General features: G+C 49.4%; 1 protein-coding gene across 1 annotated transcript in view; it reads right to left on the bottom strand.

Annotated features, from left to right (window-relative positions):
• COL23A1 (collagen, type XXIII, alpha 1) overlaps window positions 1-20597 on the bottom strand; it is a 544452-nt gene that overhangs the window by 8833 nt on the left and 515022 nt on the right. Inside the window, exons 9-25 of the mRNA XM_006873486.1 lie at window positions 17108-17224; window positions 16195-16230; window positions 15743-15769; window positions 14748-14774; window positions 13356-13409; window positions 12791-12853; window positions 12237-12281; window positions 9738-9815; window positions 8337-8390; window positions 7668-7712; window positions 6759-6848; window positions 5414-5476; window positions 5121-5177; window positions 4855-4881; window positions 3945-4007; window positions 3805-3858; window positions 3525-3551 (exon numbers count right to left, since the gene is read on the bottom strand). Of these exons, the coding sequence (XP_006873548.1) occupies window positions 3525-3551; window positions 3805-3858; window positions 3945-4007; window positions 4855-4881; window positions 5121-5177; window positions 5414-5476; window positions 6759-6848; window positions 7668-7712; window positions 8337-8390; window positions 9738-9815; window positions 12237-12281; window positions 12791-12853; window positions 13356-13409; window positions 14748-14774; window positions 15743-15769; window positions 16195-16230; window positions 17108-17224 (927 nt within the window). The remainder of the gene's footprint in view (window positions 1-3524; window positions 3552-3804; window positions 3859-3944; window positions 4008-4854; window positions 4882-5120; window positions 5178-5413; window positions 5477-6758; window positions 6849-7667; window positions 7713-8336; window positions 8391-9737; window positions 9816-12236; window positions 12282-12790; window positions 12854-13355; window positions 13410-14747; window positions 14775-15742; window positions 15770-16194; window positions 16231-17107; window positions 17225-20597) is intronic.

Raw genomic sequence — 20597 nt, 5'->3', positions numbered from 1 at the left:
GTAACCACTACGCTACAGACATAAAATGGTGATCTCTGTTCTTTACCGTTGGCTTTGTCTTTTGTATAACTCATCCTCTGTCCAGCCATCTAACCAACAGTACTAAGCAGTCACTAGGAACCAGCTTGTGGGCTGGACACTTGGGACAGAGAAATGGACCAGACTTGCTCCCTACCCACCAGTCAAATGAGGCTGGTAGGGTGCAGACAAGAGGACCAGTGCTCAGTGATAGAGGGAACCATGGAATGCCTAGAGGCAGGGCTGGTCTGTCCAGGTGAATGGAGTAGAATGAGAGTGGACCAAGTAGAATGGGTGGGCTTGGCTTTGAGACACCATTCTGAGCTCCAGGCCTGGAAGGCAGCCATGGTCACATCCATTGGGCATGGAGTTTCTCCTGCACCACCTCCACTAACTCGCTGGGTCCAGAGACTGAACGGGATTAGTAGCATGGTTTTTGTTCCTTGTCCCTTCTCACCAATGGAACACAGTCCTCCCAGTCAGACAGCTAGGCTATGGTTCCTTATATGCAGTTGCTCTCCAAGGCAACATTTCTCCTTAAAGTCTAGTGCACCACAGTTGTTGCAGTCTTGCACCTGCAATTGGTCCCTCTAGCAACATGAGTTTCCTGGGTTCTGCCCTCTCTTTTCACAGTCCAATGGCTCCACCCCCAGCAGGTGACCAATCCTGGCCAATCAAGGCACTGTATTCCTATTAGCAACCTCCCCCCCCCCCCCCCACACCCACACACTGGCTCTGGATTGACCAAAGCAGTGAGAGTCAGTAAAAATTTTTTCTAGAATAATAAAGTTGCTGTTGTTAGGTGCTCTATTGATTCATAGTGACTCGATGTAAAACTGAGCGAAACACGGCCCAGTCCTGCGGCATCCTTACAATTGTGGTTATTTTTGAGCTCATTGTTGGCAGTCACTGAGCCAGTTTATCTCACTGAGGGGGCTACTCTGTTTTGTTGGCCCTATGCTTTACCAAGCATGATGTCCCTTTTCAGGTACAAGTCCTTCCTGACAACATGTCCAAAGTACATAAGATAAAGTCTCGCTATTGTTGCTTCTAAGAAGCATTTTGGTACTTCTCCAAGACAGATTTGTTTGTTCTTCTGGTAGTTCATGGTACTTTCAATATTCTTCACCAGCATCATAACTCAAATGTACCGATTCTTCTCCAGTCTTCCTTATTCACTGCTGCTTCCGTGAGCACTGGCTGTGGATCCAAGTAAAATGAAATCCTTGACAACTTTAATCTGTTCTTATACCATGGTGCTGTTTATTGCTTCAGTAGTGAGGGATTCTTATGTATTTTTTAATTAGGATTTTTCTTTTCTTTACGTTGTGGTATAGTCAATACTGAAAGCTGCTTTCTTTGATTTTCATCACTAAGTATCCTCAGTCCTCTTCACTTTCAGCAAGCAAGATTGTATCATCTGCACATCACAGGTTGTTAATGAGTCTTCCTTCAATCCTAATGCCAGTGTTCTTCTCCATATAGTCGAGCTTCACTGATTATTTGCTTAGCACACAGATTGAATAAATATCCCTTTGTTTTGTTCTGAGCTATGTACTGCATAAGCACAACGAAGTGTTCTGGAATTCCATTCTTCGCAATGTCATCTGTAGTTTGGTGCACACCTTTCCTAACTTTAAACCATGCACTTTCCCCTTGCTCTGTTTCAACAACCGCCTCTTGGTCTATGTACAGGTTCCTTATGAGCACAATTAAGTGTTCTGGAATACTCATTCTCCACACTAGCTTGTCATGATCCACACAATTGAAAGCCTTTGTGTAGTCAATGAAGCACAGGTAAACATCTTTCTGGTATTCTCTGCTTTCAGCCAAGATCCATCTGACATCAGCAATGACATCCCTCGCTCCATGTTCTTGTCTGAATACAGTTTGAATTTCTGACAGTTTCCTACTGATGTACTGCTGCAATTATTTTTTAATAATCTTCAGCAAAATTTTACTTGTGTGTGATACTAACAGTATTGTTCAATAATTTCTGCATCTGTAGGGTCACCTTTCTTTGGAATGGGTACAAATATAGATCTCTTCCATTTCATATAGTTGTCTTCCAAATTTATTAGCACAGACTAGTGTTTGCTTCTAGTGTTGCATCAGTTTGGTGAAATGTTTCACTTGGCATTCTATCAATTCTCAGAGCCCTGTTTGTCTTCAGTGCGGATTGTACTTCTTCTTTCAATACCATTGGATTTTGATCATATGCTACCTTCTGAAATGGTTGAATGTTGACCAGTTCTTTTTGGTATAGTGACTGTGTGTATTCCTTCCATCTTCCTTTGATGCTTTCTGCATCATTCAGTATTCCAAGTTAAGGACTGGATTTTTTCTTCATTTCTTTCAGCTTGAGAAATGCTGAACATACCCTTCCCTTTTGGCTTTCTAACTCTAAATTTTTGCACATTTCACTATAATACTTGACTTTGTCTCATTGAGCTGCCCTTTGAACTTTTTTGTTTAGTCTTTTACTTGGTCATTTCTTCCATTCATTTTAGCCATCACATGTTCAGGTATGCATTTGGTCTTTGCTTTCTTTCTTGTCTTTTTAATGACCTTTTGCTTTCTTCATATATAATGAACTTGTTGTCATCCCACAATGCTTGTCTTTGGTCATTAGTGTTCAATGTGTTAAATCTGTTCTTGAGATGAATTTAGGTGGAATATATTCAAGGTCAAGTTTGGCTTTCGTGAACTAGTTTTCTTTTTGTCTTCAGCTTTAGTCTGAACTTGCATATGAGCAATTGATGGTCTGTTCCACAGTCTTCCCTGGCCTTGTTATGGCTGATGATGCTGAGCTTTTCCAGTTTTTCTTCCAGGTGACACAGTTGAGCCCAGGAACCACATGCTGCATCTCCAGATTTTTCAATTATGGGTCATTTTGTGGTGGTGGTTATGTGCCATGGAGTCAGTTCTGAGTTTAAACTGTGTTTTCTATCACTTGTAACCAAAATAGAATTGATCTAATTAATATTGGGTTATTCCTCTCCTCTCCTCTCCCAAACTACCTTAGCTGAAGCTTCATCATCTCTCACCAGGATACAGCTTACCACCAGGACACAGGATACCACCTTTTTGCTCCAATCCATCATTCATCATCTATCTATCCACCCATCCATTTTTTCATTCCTCTTTTTTCTCTCATGCTCCTTCCATCCATCCATCCACTTATCTATTTATTCACCTACTCATTTATCCATCCATGCATCATCCCTCCCTTCCCTTCTTTCTTCCTCCTTCTCTTCATCCTCTCCCTCCTTCTCTCCTTCCTTTCATCCATTCATTTATCCATCCATCCATCTATAAGTATTTCCTCTGGGTTGTGCACTGCACTTGGCACTGGGAACACAAAGGAATCATTCATTTGCAGTGCCAGCCCTGGGAAGGGGTGCCACAGCCAGATCAGGTTATTACATGGGCAGCATGGGGGCAAGAGCTACATACACACAGGCTCAGAGGAGAGCCTCCATTATGGCAAATGGTGAGATACTTACATCCAGTCCTGGTTCCCCGGGTCTGCCCTGAGGAGAGACAAAGACTGGGTTTAAGGGATCTGGGGAGGAGTAGCTGGGAGAATAGCTATTGGGAAGTTCAGCTCCGTGGGTGATTCCAGACATAACTGCAGGAGAGACCTACAGGCTGTGCAGATATCAACAAAGGGCAGGACAGACATGATATCCACAGAGCGCAAACCAGGGAGATGCAGGGGCTGAGGGATACCACGGACATATGGCCACAATGGGAGTGGGGTGGGCAAGCCATGAGGGTGGCTACCTTCTCTCCTTTGGTTCCTGGCAGCCCAATGAGGCCGGGTGGGCCGACTGGACCCTGGATGGAAAAGGATTGAGTGGGTCAAGGGGTATGAAGATCACAGAATTAGCTTTTTACATACAAACAAGGCTCATTGCACTTACAGGCATGCCAGCAGGGCCTCTCTCACCCAATGCACCTTTCTCACCCTTTGTTCCATCTAAGCCCTGGAAGTGAAGGGGGCACATCAGTTAGGGAGAAAGGACAGACAGCAGAACAGGAGAGCTGGGGCCTGGTGGAGCTGAGGTATGCTGGCCTGATCCTGGCTAGTCAGTATGCCCTGGCAGAGAGCTTTCGCAAACATTGCTCCCTCAGTAATCGTGGGTGGTGGCTGGGTCACATTCACCCAACAGGCAAGAAAGGGAGGCTTAGAGAGGGGAGGGCCAAGCCTGGCCACGCACACAGCCAGCAAGTGACAGGACTGAGCATCCAATCGATTGCCTCTCTGAACATGACAGAGGTAACCTGGGGACAAGACAGAGTGGAAACAGCACAAGTCACTCGGATCTGTGACTCTGAGTCCCCACCGGGCTACTGTGCAGCAGTGATGGGTTTGCTCCAAGAATAGACAGGAAGTCAGTGTGAACAGCAATGGGGCTAGCTGGTCTCCTTTCTGTTTCTGCCTCCCTAGAACAGGGCACTATGGTGTTTAATTTAAGAGCAGGGCATGAAGCATCATGGACCACACAACAGATCTGAGACTTCATGTTCAGACTGTGGGCAGTTGTGGGACAGATGTGGGGTGGGGTGATGACAAGGAAGTGCGAAGTGCAGAGAGAGATGGAGGACTAGGGTCTGGGGGCGGTGACATAGACAGAAGGAAGGGGTGGAGTGGGCTGAGCCCTGGGGCCGAGTGAGAACTAGAGAGAGCAGAGCCCACCATGTAGGGTGGGGCCGGCCTTCCAGAAAGTGATACTCCAGATTCTGCAAGTCCGGTCCCTCACTTTGTACTAGCAAGGCTTTCGGACATTATTAGGACTGCAGTGTGTGTGCGTGTGGCTGTCCAGCGCTTACCTTGGGGCCCTGGATTCCCTGAAGGCCCTAAAGGAGGAAGAGAGATGGGATCAGAGGGCCACTTAGGTTGGGTCCAGAGACTGGCCCAAGGGTCTAGGTCCCCCACACCCTTCCTGTCCTATGGTTCTGACCTCTGGGGTCTCCCAAGCCCAGACCCAGCCTCTGTACTTCTCACCCCAGGAGACCTATCTACCCCCTTGGTAACAGCTCTGGGCCCAGTCTGTCACCCTTAATATCCCGATTGCTTTAAGCTCAACAGTCCTTACCATGGGGCCCGGGGGCCCAGGGGGTCCAGGGGGTCCTGGTTCTGCTATGATCTGGGCCTAGGAAGGGTCAGAGATGGGTTAGTCACCCATTGGCCAGGTCACTGCTCAAACCTTTGAGCTCCTAAGACATGGGAGAGGTGCTCTGGACGCTGAGCAGGGGAGATAGGGGCTGGGGAGGGACTGCCTGAGGCTTCCTCACCCCTCCATCCCTCACTGCCCTAGGTGTGGTCATTCAGGAGCCCCAGAAACCAAGTCAGGACATTGGGGGAGACCCTGATCCCCAAACCTCTTACCAGGCTCTCCTGTAGGGTGTTAGATGCTGGCTCTCCCTTCTCTCCCTTGGGGCCATCGATGCCCTGCAGGACAAAGTGGCCTGTGACCCTTTGAGTCCATAGCTAAAATCACTGTCCATATTTACTCAGTGACCTTCCCTGTGTTCTCTCATTAGATTGTGCTCTCTCATTGCAGGCAGCAGTGTTACTTTTGTCCTTTGCAGCCTAAAATCTGGGCGAATGCCGTGGGCACTGAGCATAGTAAGCGTTTAGGGAACACATTGGCAGCTTGATAACTTGTCTCCCATGGTGCAGGGGGCAGCCAGGGGCTGTGGAAGTACCACTTCAATGTCTGAGTGGCCCTGGGCAAGGCAAGGTGAGCCTCGACTCTGAGTCACACTGAGGGGATGAGTGACGGGCGCCCAGCAGCTGCCTCCATGCAGTCACAACAGTGGAAGCTCTGTGCTGTTCCTGCACCATTTTCACGATGGAGCCTTCACTGGTATGCTCAGTCTATTGTTAAGGCCACTGTGTATTTTGAATGTTTTCCAGCCTAGGGTTCAAATCTTCCATACTCTATTGGACAATGTTCTGCTGTAATCCACAGGGATTTATTTCATTGGCTAATTTTCAGAAGTGGATCACCATAGTCGTTTTCCTAGTCTGTCTTAGTCTGGAAGCTCCATTGAAACCTGTCCCTCATGGAAGACCCTGCTGGTATTTGAAATACCAGTGGCATAGCTTCCAGCATCACAGCAACATACAAGCCACCACAGTGTGACAAGCTGTCTGATGGGTGGTGGACCACAACAACAGCAACAATAAAAATGATGGTGACCATGAGAGTGTATAGTCACTGTGTGCCAGCCCCCATTTTTGGCCCTGTCCATGCCTTCATTCATGGGAGTAAGAAATTGCCATTTCTGTTTTAGAGATGAGGAAACCAAGCTCCAAGGAGGTTAGATCGCTTATCCTGGGTTCCTTGGCCCGAATGGAGCTGGGCACATGCTTCGTCAGTTTAGGTCTGAGCAGTCAGGCTGATGACCTGGTCACCAGGTTGGCAGCTTGTTTCACCTTTATCGCAGTCCCATGGGTAGTTGGTGGGGTCTTTCACAGATAAGGAAATAGAGGCTCAGGGTGTGGGAGCAGCCTGCCTTGAATTACCAGGGTATCAGACAATGCTGGATAGGGGCCCAGAGCTTCTGATCAAAGGGCCAACGCCCTTGGAAGAGGAGAGGCTGTTGGAGTATGAACCTGTTCCACCTCACAGTCTTTGGCTGCTATCCTGTGGTGGGCACACATTTACCTTGGGCTTTTCCCAACCTGTAAATGGAGCTTTAGTACCAGTGGTCAGCCCAGCACATACCGGGAGGCCCGACAGGCCCATCTCGCCTGCTTCGCCTTTGGGTCCGGTAGGCCCAGGGTCTCCAGAATCTCCTTTTGGTCCTTTGGGACCCTGAGAACCACAAGAACAAGGGGTCAGTGGGGCTCAGCAGGCATTCTCTCTTCTCATTCAGCCAGGCCAGCCAGATCCTCTTTTCCTCCTTAGGAGTCCTGGAGGACTAGGTCCTTGGCTGAATGCACCAGGGACCTGAATGAAGATGGTTGTGTGCCCCACCCCTGCCTCACTGTACAGGGCAGCCATTGTGGGGGCACTCTGTGTTCCTGTCTTAGGATCTCAGGAGCCCACCCCTAACTCCCACCAGCACTGCATCCCTTCACCCAGCCAATTCTCTAACACTTACCATATGCTGCGTGCTGGGGACCCAGCAACGTCAAGTGACACTTGGAGACACTCTGGATAGGATTCCACCCACATGCACTCCACCCACATGCATCATTATAATAACAAGGACAGCAATATGTTTACCAACATTTGTAGCCTATGAGAGGGCTTCAAAAAGTTCAGGGAAAAATGAAATGAAGAAAATAGCATTTCCACATGAACTTTTTGTTGTCCTCTTGTATTTGCTCATGTGTGCCAGGTACCACGCTAAGTGTTTCAGGCTATTTAGTTCTCACAGTCCCATGGGTACTCCTCTGGAGGAGAAGCCTGAGGTTGCAAGAGAGGGATTGTGTCTAAGACCAGAAGGCTCTCACAGAAGACAGGGTTGTAGAGTCCAAGTTACCCCATTGCCCTGCCCTCTCTCCTATTGGGGCCACACACATGCACACACACACACACACACACACACACACACACACACACACACGAAAGCACGTGCACTGCCCTCCCCAGGCATCAGCACCACCCTGGAAGTAGAGGATCAGAGACCTTCTCTCCGTCGATTCCAGGGGCACCGGGCAGTCCAAGCTCTCCCTGGAAGGGAACAGACAGGAAGAGGAGTGTGACCTCCATGGCTCCAGAGGGGTTTGTGGCTTGGGGCATGGCCAAGTGTCCCTGGGCTGGATGTGTGGGCAGAAGCTGCATCCCTGAAGTTGAACCTCCAGGAAAATGCCTCTGGGGCAGTGCACTGTGCTGATTGATGCCAGCTCCATCCCTTTCCCAGCTGCCTTTTGGGTAGGTGTAGCCTACAGCAGCACAGATTTGGGAACTGAGGCCAGAGGACTAAATGACTCTCTCTAGGCTCTCAGCATAGGAATGAGATGCCAGGAGCAGACCTTGCCTGACATCCTAGTGTTGGGCTCTTTCTCCTGAGAGAAGAGGGCAGAGGATGAGTGGATTGGCCAATAACATGTAATGTCAACCTATGGGGCTGCTGGGATGTCCTGAGGGGCTGAGTGATGGCTTAAACATGTGAATGTGGCTTTCCAGGGAGAAGCCAGGGCCCAGCTACCCAGCTTAGTAGGGAAGGAGCAGGCACCTCTTTCTTGGATCCCCCCAGAACCAGCAAGGACCCCAGGAGAGAGAAGTGGAGGGGACATGGAGGAAAGAGGATGGGAGACAGATGGTGTAAGGCCCACATACTGCATATGCACTGACCTTGACTCCAGGGATTCCTGGCGGCCCTGGCGGCCCCTGTGGCCCGGGAGGACCCTGTGTGGGAGAGTCAAGCTGTCTGGTGCTGAAGCAGGGCCTTTCCATCACTGCTGCTCACCTCTCCACCCAGAGTCCCTCTGCCCACAGAACCAGTCTGCCCCAAATACAGATTTCTTTTAAGCACTTCTCTGCTTAAGAATCTACTATGGCTCCCTGTTGCCTCTCGAAGCAAAAATCCACTACTGACCCGCCCAAAATCTTATCCCCACCACTCGCCTACCTGCCTCTCTGGGAGCTTCTGACCACTCCTTTGGTCCCAGAGTTCCTGTCTCACTGATGCTGTCAGAGGTCTGACTCCACTCCCAAGCTCCCCTCTGATCAAGCTTCCTGCAAGTTCTTCATCATCCCCTACTTAGTACCCACCCCAGCATCTCTCTATCTTTAGCCTCCTAACTCACGCCCCTCCCTCAGGCTGCACCTCTGCTTGTCCCCAGCTGCAGGCTCCAGAACTCTCCACTCACCAACCTGCCTCCATCACACTGGCATTTCCACAGAGCTGTAGCTTCACGGTATTCCCTCCACTCGGTCCACTCCTCCTCTAAGCCTAGTTCCAGCTCTCACCTTCCAGGTGGTTTTCCTGAACCTAGCTTTCTAGCTCCTTGTCTACTGTTGTTAACTTTTCACACCAGCTAGTCTGCCACCAATACTATTAAAAAATGTATTACTCCCATGCTCAAGAACCAACGCTGGCTTCTCACTGCGTGCGCATCACTGACATTTCTCACTAGCTCCTCCTCAGTGGCTCTCAGCTGCCCAGACACACTAGGCATTGTGCACACACTTGGGGTTATGCTACACCATGCAGGCCTAGGTGGGCTGTAGTGGCACTTGACTTTACTCCCCCATGGCCTGGGGGACAGGGCTGGGATTGAAGCACAACTGGAGCCCGTGCAAATACCCTGTCTGTTCTGAGAGCTGTCTTCATCCCACCCCACTCTCTTCCCTGGGAACTGTGAGCAGCTGACACCAATGTCTCCACTGGGGAGAGGGCCTGAGTTTGGCAGGATCAGAGACCACACATCTTCTGGGCTCCTGGAGCAGGTGTGGTGGTTTTACATACATCCCAATAGTCACTGTAAGGCCCAGGAACGCCCCAGGGAGACTCCCATGGGACTGGAGACCAGGGATGGCCCTAGGAAATGCTTCTTTCTCTGTCATGGTTTAGGGGCTTAGCCCCTTGGCTGCCTGTAGGTGAAGATTTCCTGCTTCCCAGTGCTGCTACTGTTATCAGGTACCTGGGGACATTGGGCCATTGTGCTAAGCGGCTATGTGCAGAAGTGCAGGATGTAATTAGTCCCTAAGGAAATGAATAATCCACACATCCCAGACCGCCAGGGACTCTACCTTAAGGGCATCCAAGATTCTTCCATCGTAGTCAATCACCACCGTGTCTCCTTGTTCACCCTTGAGGCCTGGTGGGCCCTGTGGTAAGAAGAGCAAGAGTTTCAGGAAACAGTTATTTTGGTGTGGTGGGGGTATCCTGTTTCTATCTCCACACCCACAGAGGAGGCCAAACGGGGATCCCCAAAGTCCTGTGCATTTGTGTATGGCCACAATCAGCACCCAGCTCAGATGGGCCTGAAAGACCCTCTGACATTCCTTCAAGACCCTTCTCACATTCCTTCTTGGTACTTGCTCCAAGACTCACTGATAAAATGGCCCCAGGGACTGGACAGGTGTTGGGCCAAGTGAGGAAGACACTGCTTCTTGCCTGGTCTAGAGGCTTAGCCATGATTCACCTTCATGTGGGAATTCAAGCTCATTGAGGCCTGATGCCTGAGTTTCAAGAGAAACTCAAAGTCGTCATTTTTTTATGTGAAGGTCTTCAGATTTTAAAATGTAGGCAAAAATCTTTCCAAACACTGTGTTGTTGTTAGGTGCCATCAAGTCTGTTCTGACTCATAGTGACCCTATGCCAAACAGAACGAAACACTGCCTGGTCTGTGCCATCCTCACAATTGTTTCAATTGGGCCCATTGCTGCTGCCATGGTGCCCTTTGTACATTCTGTGTTCTCATTATTAATGGATATTTGCAGCTGTATCTCCTTATTTTGAGTTGTGCCCAATCAGCAAATGAAGGTCCCGAAAGCTTTACTCCATTTGCGTCATGATGGTCAACTCTACTTTGAGGCGGTAGCTCTTCCCTAGTCACATTTTGAGTGCTTTCCAACCTGAGGGGCTCATCTTCTGGCACTATAGCTGACATTATTCTGGTGCTATTCAGAATGTTCATCTTCTGGTACTATATCTGACAATGTTCTGTTGCTACTTCAGGTTTTTAGTGGCTAAACATTCTGAAGTAGTCAGCCTCTTCTTCCTAGCCTGATTTAGTCTGGAACTCAGCTGAAGCCTGTCCACCATGGGTGATCCTGCTGGTATTCAAAATACTGGTGGCATAGCTTCCAGCATCATAGCAACACGCAAGCCACCACACTACAACAAACTGACAGATGAGTGGTGGAAAACACTGTGTTGGCCTAACGAAAACCATGTGCAAGCTGGATTTACAACCTCTGGGAAAGGTGGCACAAACTGCACACTAACATCCTGTTCCTTCTGGGTTTCCAGTGTGTGTCCACCAGGTGCCACAGGTGCAGGTTTGTGTCCCCAGCCCTTTCCTCTGAACCTCACTTTGTCAGGAGGGAAGTGAGAGGCTGTGAGCATTTTGGCTCATGCTCTTTGAACAGGGTGGTGAGACCCAGGCCTGAGCGTTGCCCACCTGGTCCCTGTTGGCCTTCATGGAGTTGTGTAGTTTGTGTGGAATTCCCACACTCACGGCCTATATGGATTCCCAACTGTCTGCACAACCAGGCTCTGGACTTAGAGTTGTTTTTCATTTTTTTGAGGAAACAAAGGCTCTGGGAACATGAGGGTACCTGACTGCTTGAGGTACCTGACTGATTGCTGGGAATGGGGATCTCAGACACACGAACCTAAAACCACACCTGCAGCTATCGATTCTAGGTCATAGGAGCCCCATGTGACACAGTACAGAAGTCCATTGGTTTTCTTGGCTGTAATCATCATGGAAAAAAATCACCAGGTCTTTCTTCTGAACTTCTACTGGGTGGGGTCAAACTATTAACCTCTAGATTATTTGTTGTTGTTAAGTACTGTCCAATCAGTTCCAACTCATAGAGACCCTGTATAGGGTTTCCAAGGGGAAGTTGGTGGGTTTGAACGGCCATTCTTGAGGTTAACAGTCTAGTACTTATCCTATAGTATCACGTAGTTGATAACAAACTGAGCCACCCGGGGACCTTAAAGGTACATTAACAGGGATTGATCAAAGACCATCTGGGGCCAGTCATAGATAGAGCTTGGTGGTTAGCTGACCTTTTGGCAACAGTGATGAACCTTGGTGTGGGGTCAAAAAAACAGGCAGCCACCAGACCAGGTGCAGGGAAATACCATATAGGACCAACCAAGGACCTGAGTCTGAATATGCAAAAGAGAGTCTAGAAGGAGTCCTGGTGTGGCGCTGTGGGTTAATGCGTCAGACTGCAAAGCTGTTTGAACTGCAAGGTTGTCAGTTCAAGCTCACCAGCTGCTCCTCGGAAACCCTATACAGAGTCACTATGGGTCGGAACCGACTTGACGGCACTTAACAACAACAGCAGGGAGGGAGTGAAGAAGTGAGAGGTTGGGACTTTTGATTTTTACACATCTTTACTTCAGTGTCTTATAAAATGCATGTACTATGAAAATTAGACACAAAAATCATGAATTATTAGAAAAAAAATTAAAAAAAAGAATCTGGGCTGCCTCCTCCTGTCCTCCTCTGGGGTCTTGGTGGGGACAGGGGCATCTGAATCTATGGGGCCCAGTGGAAGGCTGCTTACCCGGTGTCCTGCGGCTCCATCCGTGCCTCGGAGGCCAGGGTCCCCCTGTGGAGAACATGTGCAGTTGCAGCTACCAGAATACCTGGTTGAAGGCAAACTCTGCTCCAGACCCCTTTCCCAAAGGGCCACATATTGGAACCCTAAGGAGCTCGGGCTGCGAACCGGGTGGTCAGCAGTTTGAAACTACCAGCTGTTCTGCAGGAGAAACATGAGTCTTTCTGCTCCCGTAAAGATTTACAGCCTCGGAAACCCTGTACAGGGTTGCTGAGTCCAAACCGATTCCATGGCACATAACCAACCAACCAACCAATGGCTTCACTTACATGAAGCAAGGGGACTTCTGGAACTGGAGTGGGCGAGAGGCCTAAGTGACCCTCTCCTCTGATTCACAATGTATGGAGAGGAGACACTGAGGCACAGGAGGTTCCACCCTTGCCTAAAGCTGAGTAAGCAGCAGATTCAATGCCACCCCAGCTCTGACTAGGGGTGCAAGGGGACCGGACTCACCCTGAATCCCCACTTAGAGTCTAAGCAGGCAGCACACACTACATCACCTTTGGGCCCGGGGCACCGTCCACGCCGCTCTCTCCTTGGGGTCCCATGCTCCCTGGCTCACCCTGAAACAGAGACATTTATGGGAGAAGGATCAGATAGGGCATGTGGGTGGGGGGTCTCCTAGTGCGGAGGAGTCTGCAGACTCTCCCAGTGAAGGTACTTAGGACACAGCCTCCACCTTCCAGTTTGGGACTTGCCCCAGAGTAGGACCAGCCCAGGGGCTCATTTTGGAAGCACTTTGGCCAGGGTTTGGTGACTGCTGACAGGGGTAAGGAGGAGTAAGGATGACACCCCAGTTCTTAGCTTGGGGACAGGGCAGAGAGTAGAGTCATGTGAGTTGGGACCCAGGAGGACCTAGGGCATGGGAGGAGTGAGTGGTCTGTATGTGAAGCCAGACTATTGGTGAACCAGTAGGTAGGACCTCCTGCTCCCGCTCCCTAGTCTGCTCTGGGCACCAGGAGTACCCTGTGCCTGCACTGGACCTAGGAGAGAGGCTTTATTATACAGACCAGACCCCTGGAAGGTGGGAGGCAGGGGACCAATGGGGGAGGGGCATGCACCTACCTTGGGCCCTGGAGGTCCAGGGGGCCCTGGCAGGCTTGGTGTTCCATCATTGCCCTGTGGACAAAGCACCTTAGGCCAAGACCTGGGACATTCCCATGATTGGGATGCCCCTGGCACAGGCCTTCCCAGAGCAGTTTTCAGAAAGGCTCAGGTGAAGGCAAAGGGTGGGGGATGGAATCCTACCGGGCACAAAGATTCTTTTCCAGCCAAAGGCCCTGTGTTTCTCCTCAAAAACCTGCTGTGGCCTCCCTGCCCACTGCCTCCAGGTGGCGCTCGGGTCCTTCCTGACTGGTCCTTAGACTCCTCTGGCCTCACAGGCTCCTTCTCTACAAACAGGCCGGGTTGTGCTCTGCCTCTGCACCCTTACACATGCTGTTCTTCCTGCCTGTACTGCCTGCTTCTCCCACTCTTCTCACCTCAAATGCTTCCTACTGGGGGTAGGGGGAACCTTCCCAGATCCTCTGGTGGTCAGCTGGTCTCTTTCTCTTCTGGGCTCCCCAGCACATGAGCCCACTTTTTGTACCAGCACCTAACACACTGGGCTGGGGTTGCTCCCCTCTCTTCATTGCCCTTCTAGGGCAGAGGTGGGATATGAGCCATTTCTGTCCCTTGTCCCCACCAGGTATTTGCAGAATGAATGAACAGACAGGTGAAGAAGAGAATGGATTCATTCATTCAGGTGTTTTGTGATCACCTCCTGCGGGCCAGGCAGCCCAGTCCCTGGTCAGGTGGGGCGGTCATTCGTATTCGGGTCAGAGGCCAACAGAGAAGAAATATTGTATTCAGATAGGTACACATTGTGTATCAGAAGGCAGAGTAAGTACGGGGGAAGAGATCTAGAGAGGGACTGGGGACAGGCCTGTCTCTGTCAGTGGCCTGAGGTCTCCTTGAGGAGGGGACAACTTTGTTGGACCTGAGTGAGGAGGAGAAGATGAGATCAAGGGAAGGTGACGGGAAGCTTACTCCAGTTCAGTGGTCCCTGAACTTGAACAAATATGAGAATTGCCTAGAGGGCCCGCCCCTGAGGTTCTGACTTAGTAGAGCTGAGTGGGCTGAAAATTTGCAATTCTAACAGGCTTCCAGGAGTTGCCTGTTAGAACTGCAGCAGCTGATGCTACTGGTCTGGAGCCAACATTGTGAAAACCATTGTTCCTAGTCCTGAAGTGGGAGCACATTTAATGTGTTTGAAGATGGCAAAGGATGAATTAACGAGTAGACGAATGATTGTGTTCCTGGCCCACCTTTCCCACAAGACAGAGCAGCCACCCTGAAGTGCACCCAGGGTACACTTGGGGTTGGTGAGGAAAAGGGAGCTTTTCCTCCCCAGCATCTGTCCTTTTCCCCAACCACTTCCTGCCACTCCAGCAAGAAGCTCTTCCGCAGGCTCCTCACCTTCTTTCCAGGAATGCCGGGCTCACCCTGAGGGAAGACAATGGCGCAGGAGAAAAGTCAGAGTCACTGGAGCATGGCTTGAACCCCGGGCATCCCAGCCCTCAGGGAAAAGTGGCACTGACTCCCTACACCCATGCTAGCCCAGAGACCCCTGCATTTCTCAGAGTCTTGGGTTCCACTTCCAAGTTGGACTGACCCATGGCAAGTCACTTCCTATCTATACAATGGGTCTGGGTGAGAGATACAGAGATAACATATTGAAAGGCCAGTCTCCATTCTGTGCACATGGGGTAGATGTGCAGAATGTAGCTTACTCCCCACCTTCCCTCTTCCAGGGACTCTGGCTCCTTCACAGAGGATGGTGGCCTCCTGTCCCTCCCCAGCAGGCGCTGCTCAAGGAGGGAGGAAAGGAGAGCACCAACATCTGGAGAAGACTTTAAAAGCTGACATATTTTGAAAACATTATCCTGAGTGAAATAATCCAGACACAAAAGGACAATTACTATATGATCCCACTTATTTGAACTATCTAGAAAAAGGCAAATGCCTAGGAATTAAAATTTATTAGAAGTTGCCAAGGCCTGGGGGTGGGGGAAACACAGGAAAATGGGTTCTTATTGCTTATGGGGTATTGAGTTTCTGTTTGGAGTAAGTGATGAAAAAAGTTTTGGAATATATAATGATGACGGTTGTTCAAAATTGTGAATGTATATAATGCCACCAATTGTACACTTGAAAATAATTAAGAAGGCAAATTTTATTTTATACATGTTTTACCACAAAGTTAAAAATAAAGAAGCTAATATGTTTCATTTTCCCTTCTTCACAGCCCTGTGTGAAGGCAGGGAAGGGTTTACAACGGCCACATTTAACAGATGAGCAAACTGAGGCCAAGTGAGATGAAGTAATCTGCCAGAAGGTGATAGTTAATAGTAGAGCTGGGACAGGAACGCCATCCCCTAACCCTGTAGCCAGTGGGAGTGTGGAATACTCACCTTGGGTCCGGGGGTTCCTTTTGGGCCCTGGAATAAGAGAAGAGTAGGTGTGAGACATCATACTCAGGGCAGCTCCTGAGCTTGTCTTTTTACGACCCTCATTTGATAAAGAGGGAAACCAGGTCCCAGGGAGGTAGAAGTAGGCCTATCATGGGAACTGGGCTGTGCTACCAGCTCCAGGCCTGACTCCTGGGGTTGGGCAGCTTTTGCTTCAGTTTCAAACACTGAAGAGTGGTTTGCAGACTTTCCCCCAGGACTGTGGGTCTGATTGATGTGCCAGGGCTGACACCTTACACATCCAGTTCTCCACCACTTGTGAGGAAGCAGAAATGGGGGCAGGGGTACACAGGCATGCCCACCCAGTATGTGGAGGGTATATGTGGGCAAGGGACTGCCGTGTCTGGGAACCATGGTGTGCCAACTTGGGCCTCTGAAATGTCTTGGATACTGACCATCTCCCCTTCTTGTCCAGACTCTCCTTTGGGACCCTGGGGAGACATAAGACATTAGTAATGACGGGATGCAGGGGTTTCACTCCATTTAGCCCAGATTGTGTGCCTGACCCTGGGCTGGGGTTCTACGTACATGACTCTACTTCTTCCTCACCCAACCTCCCCCTCCCACCCCCAAGGAAGATATACTTGGTCCCCATTTCACAGTGAGAAAGTTGAGGCTCAGCATTTCCATGGGGAATGGATGAGCCAATTGAGCCGCTACCAGAGATAAGCCCCCCGGTGGCCATTTGGTGGAAATGTCAGCTTTGCATTGGGTAGGAAGTACAGGTTGACCCCCCCACACCACCCTGACCCCGTGGTTTAGGAAAGGTAGTCTGAGTTCCAGGATTTGTATTAGGAATATGGGAGAAAAAAACTTGCTAACAAATTAACATTAGGAGAGAGAGCACCCCAGAGAGCAAGTGAGACTCAGACACACAGGAATAGGGGCTGGTAAAGACCTACAGAGAAAGTACCCATGTCTGATTGGGTCAGGATATTGGGACTGAAATTGAAACTAAGATCAAGGTTAGGGTCTACTAGGTTAGAGTTGGCTTTAGAGTCAGGGTTAGAATCTGTAGGAGTCAGGGTTGGGTCTGGAAAATAGTATGAATTAAGATATGGATCAGCATTTGGGAATGAGTTTGGGGCCAAGGTTTTAGTTGGGATTTACAGTTAGGGTTAGGGAGGTGGTTAGTGTCAGATTTGATGAGACTTTTGGTTGTGGTGAATATTAGGGTTAGGATTGAAGCTGGTGTCAGGGTGGGCTCTGACTTGGGATTTGGGTTGGGGTTGGGTTTTAGGCCAGGATGTTGGGTTTTTATAGGTTCAGGACCAGGTCCTGGTGGTCCAACTCCATGCCCCTTCTTACCGCTGGGCCTTGTGATCCCCTGGGGCCATCTTTCCCAGTGTCTCCAGGAGGGCCTCGGGCTCCAGGGGGCCCAGGAGGTCCTGGGAGCCCAGCAGATCCATCTTGCCCTTGGTCTCCCTGGAAGACATGGGGCTTGGTCTGGCTTTGAGGAGAATAAGGAGAGGGGGCTTCCTCAAATGAGCAGTCCTCTTCCCCCCAGCCCTCGGGGCAAGTTTAAGGGGCTTTGTCATGTTACATTTTACCAGATCTTGGCAGCCACACTAATGCCTTGGTGTGAGAGGCCAGCAGGACCTTTCCTACATTCAAGGAATGTGCCAATACCTCAGCTCACTAGTGCCCGAAGTCCACATGCCGCATGGTGGATGTGGGAGACAGAACATGTGAGCAGCCAACCAGAAAATCTTCCCAGAAAGACCACCATCGCTGGTCAACTCCTGTCCTTTCAGACATTTATTTCCCCGAATTAAAACCTATATTCACACAAATGTTTTATTCAAACATCTTTATTTGTAATAGCTAAAAGATGGCAACAGCCCAGATTTCCTTCAACAGGTGTATGGTTAAACCACTGTGGTGTAACAGCACTATGGAAAATTACTGAGCAATGAAAAGGAACACAAAGGACAACTTGGATGGAGCTCAAGGGAATTATTGTGTTGTGTGCTATGTTCCTACTCAGAGTGACCCTGTACAAGGTTACTGAGAACACCTGGTGGGTCTGAACTGCTTACCTTGTGGTTAACAGTCTAATGTTTGGCATACCAGGATGCCAAGGAATTATGCTTAGTGAAAGTACAAACCCAAAAGGTTATGTACTCTATTATGCCATTTATGCAATATTCTTGAATGACCAAATTGTAGAGATGGGGAACATATTGGTGGTTGCATGGGTTAGGGAGTAGGAAGGGATGGAGACGGCGCTGTACAATCAGCATTGGATTTTGAACCACAAGGTCAGCAGTTCAAACCCACCAGCTGTTTCTCAGAAGCCCTATGCAGGGACTCTGTGAATCGGAACTGATTCAATGGCACTTAACAATAAAAGGGGAGTATGAGGAATTTTGTGATGAAATTGTTTTGTATTTGTTTGTGGGGGTAGTTACACGAATCCACATACGTGGTTAGAAACTGCACAGAGCTGAACACACACACATATATACACACGAAGGCACGAATAACTAGAAATCAGAATAAGAATGGTGGATGTATCGATGTCGATGTCCTGGTTGTGAGGTTGCATTATGGTAATATAAGATTTTAACTACTGGGGAAAACCAGATGGCAGGTACCTGGGCATTGTTTCTTACAATTGCTTATAAATATTAATAATTGTCTGGAAACAAAATAATAATAATAAAAAAGCAGTGGAGGCTCACACAATCTGTCATGCAGCCCCAAGTCCCCAGCTTTCCGACTCAGGTTAGTACCAGGTCAGACCTCAGGCAACCAGAGCTCTCACTGCGTGGAGGGATGACCACAGCACGAGTAACCCCTCCCTGCTGCTCTGCAGTACCAGCCCAGCACCAGGCAGTGCCCACAGTCTCCCACCTTCTCAAAAGGAAGAAGCCTTTTGTGGGCCAAGTCCCTGCCCTTGCCATCCTGGGTGAGCGAAAGCTTCCTGAAGGTTTTCTTACTCAACCTTCCAGATGACCTGTGGGGTGGGATTTTACAGCCAAAGTGCCATTTTATAGGTCCCATTTTATGGTGAATGTGTCTGGGGCTCAGAAAGCATAATCATTTACTCAGGGCCACAGAGCAAGGATCAGTTCCTGGACAGCACTTCACCACTAACCTAAAGGTTGGCGGTTGGACCCCACTTAGTGGTGCTTTGGAACAAAGTCCTGAAAGTCAAGAAAACACCATGAGTTGGAATCAACTTGACAGCAAGGGTTTATGGGGTTAGGGAAGGAGAGCCAAATGGCTTCTTTTAAACACACTCTTAATCGTGGCTCAGGACATGAAAGGGCTCCCCTCTCTCACAAACTGCGCCTAGGAATCAATAGACTAATGAACTCTTTTCCCAATTGAAAAAACAACTAAAGCTCTAAATGTTGATCATCAGACCTTCTGAGCAGTCTGAAATGGCCAAGGTCCTGATTTAAAAACTAGAGCTCTAGCCAAAAAGTAAGGAAAACTGACAGTTTGTTTTGGGGTGGGGTTGGGGTGGATAATTTCCACTTCATTTCATAGAGCATCTGGTGTCAGTTGAAGGTCCCTCCCCCCCAGTTCACTGTTCCTTTCACAGTTCAGGGGCCTCAGGTTGGGGACAATTGGGACTCTACTTACTAAGTCAGTAAATGGCTGTAGACACAGGCAAGTCCCAGAAAAGGTAACTCTTCCCTTGATTTAAGTGGAAAATGAGGCCAGCCAGCCATCTCCTCCTCCCCCAGGGACTGGTTGGCTGAGGTCTTCCCTGGAGCTGTGGGGGTGAGTGGGGGAGCACTGCACACCAGCAGGCCAGACATTCCACGAGACAGTCTACCTTAAGGATGCGCAGATTGTATGCGTGATGGTCTCTACTTATAAATCCTGGATGGAGCCATGGGAAAACCATCTGGTCAGACAAACAGGTTATGTGTTCAGAAAGGCAGGAGGGTGATTTACAAAGCCACAGATTATTTCTGGAGGCAAAGTCACATAATCGGGACTGATTTGATGGGCAGAATAGAGCACAAATGATGCTGTGTTCACTCTGACCGGGCAGTTTCTGCCTCAAGGAATGTTACTCTTGGATGTTCCTTGTAGGATCCCAGCCCAGTCACCATGAGTGGTGACGCCCAAGCACCATGCAGAGCCACCTGTGTTTTCCTCAGCTGAGCCCCCAGCCAACAGCTGGCTAGGTGAGGCAGTCATCCTGGATGTCAGCAAGCTGACCTTCATATGACTCCAGCCCCAAGTGCTGTCTCTGGCAACCACATGAGAGATGCCAGTCAGCCCAGAAGGTCGAGGGAGATCATGAGACATCATTATTTCAGTTGCTAAACTTTTGGAGGATGCTTCACAGGTAAGTGGAACTTTGAAGTCATAAGGAGGCTATCAATGAAGAAGGAAAGGGGCTTGGGAGAGGGCCTGCTCCCCTATGAAACCTGGGCCTGGAGACTTCCGGTCTACTGGGCAGAGGGCATCCCTGTTTGGGAGATGAACTTCCATATGTCCAGCAGAAAGCAGGCAAACATTTTCCTCAGCAGCTACAAAACTCAGCCCAGGTGCCTTTGCTTTGATTTCAGAGACTTTAGCTTTCTGTGGCCCTGGCCCACTGTGCAACCCAAGGCCCAGTATGGAACACCTGTGTCTTCATAGCCTCGCTGTGATATAGGCTCAATCGTCCTCATTCCACAGAACACAGGCTAGAGACAGGCACAGGTCTGTCCTAGATCACAGAGTGGGGCAGATACCCAGCCCAAACTTTCTGCACCACCATTTACAGTGTTCTCCTTTGGGGCTCATGGTGTTTCAGGCAAGTGTTGCCTAGAGGGACCCAAGCAGCTCA

Source organism: Chrysochloris asiatica, unplaced genomic scaffold (genome assembly GCF_000296735.1).
Source record: "Chrysochloris asiatica unplaced genomic scaffold, ChrAsi1.0 scaffold00242, whole genome shotgun sequence".
Classification (NCBI taxonomy): domain Eukaryota; kingdom Metazoa; phylum Chordata; class Mammalia; order Afrosoricida; family Chrysochloridae; genus Chrysochloris; species Chrysochloris asiatica.
The sequence above is the reverse complement of the archived record's forward strand: the minus strand, read 5'-3'. Positions and strand labels throughout refer to the sequence as shown.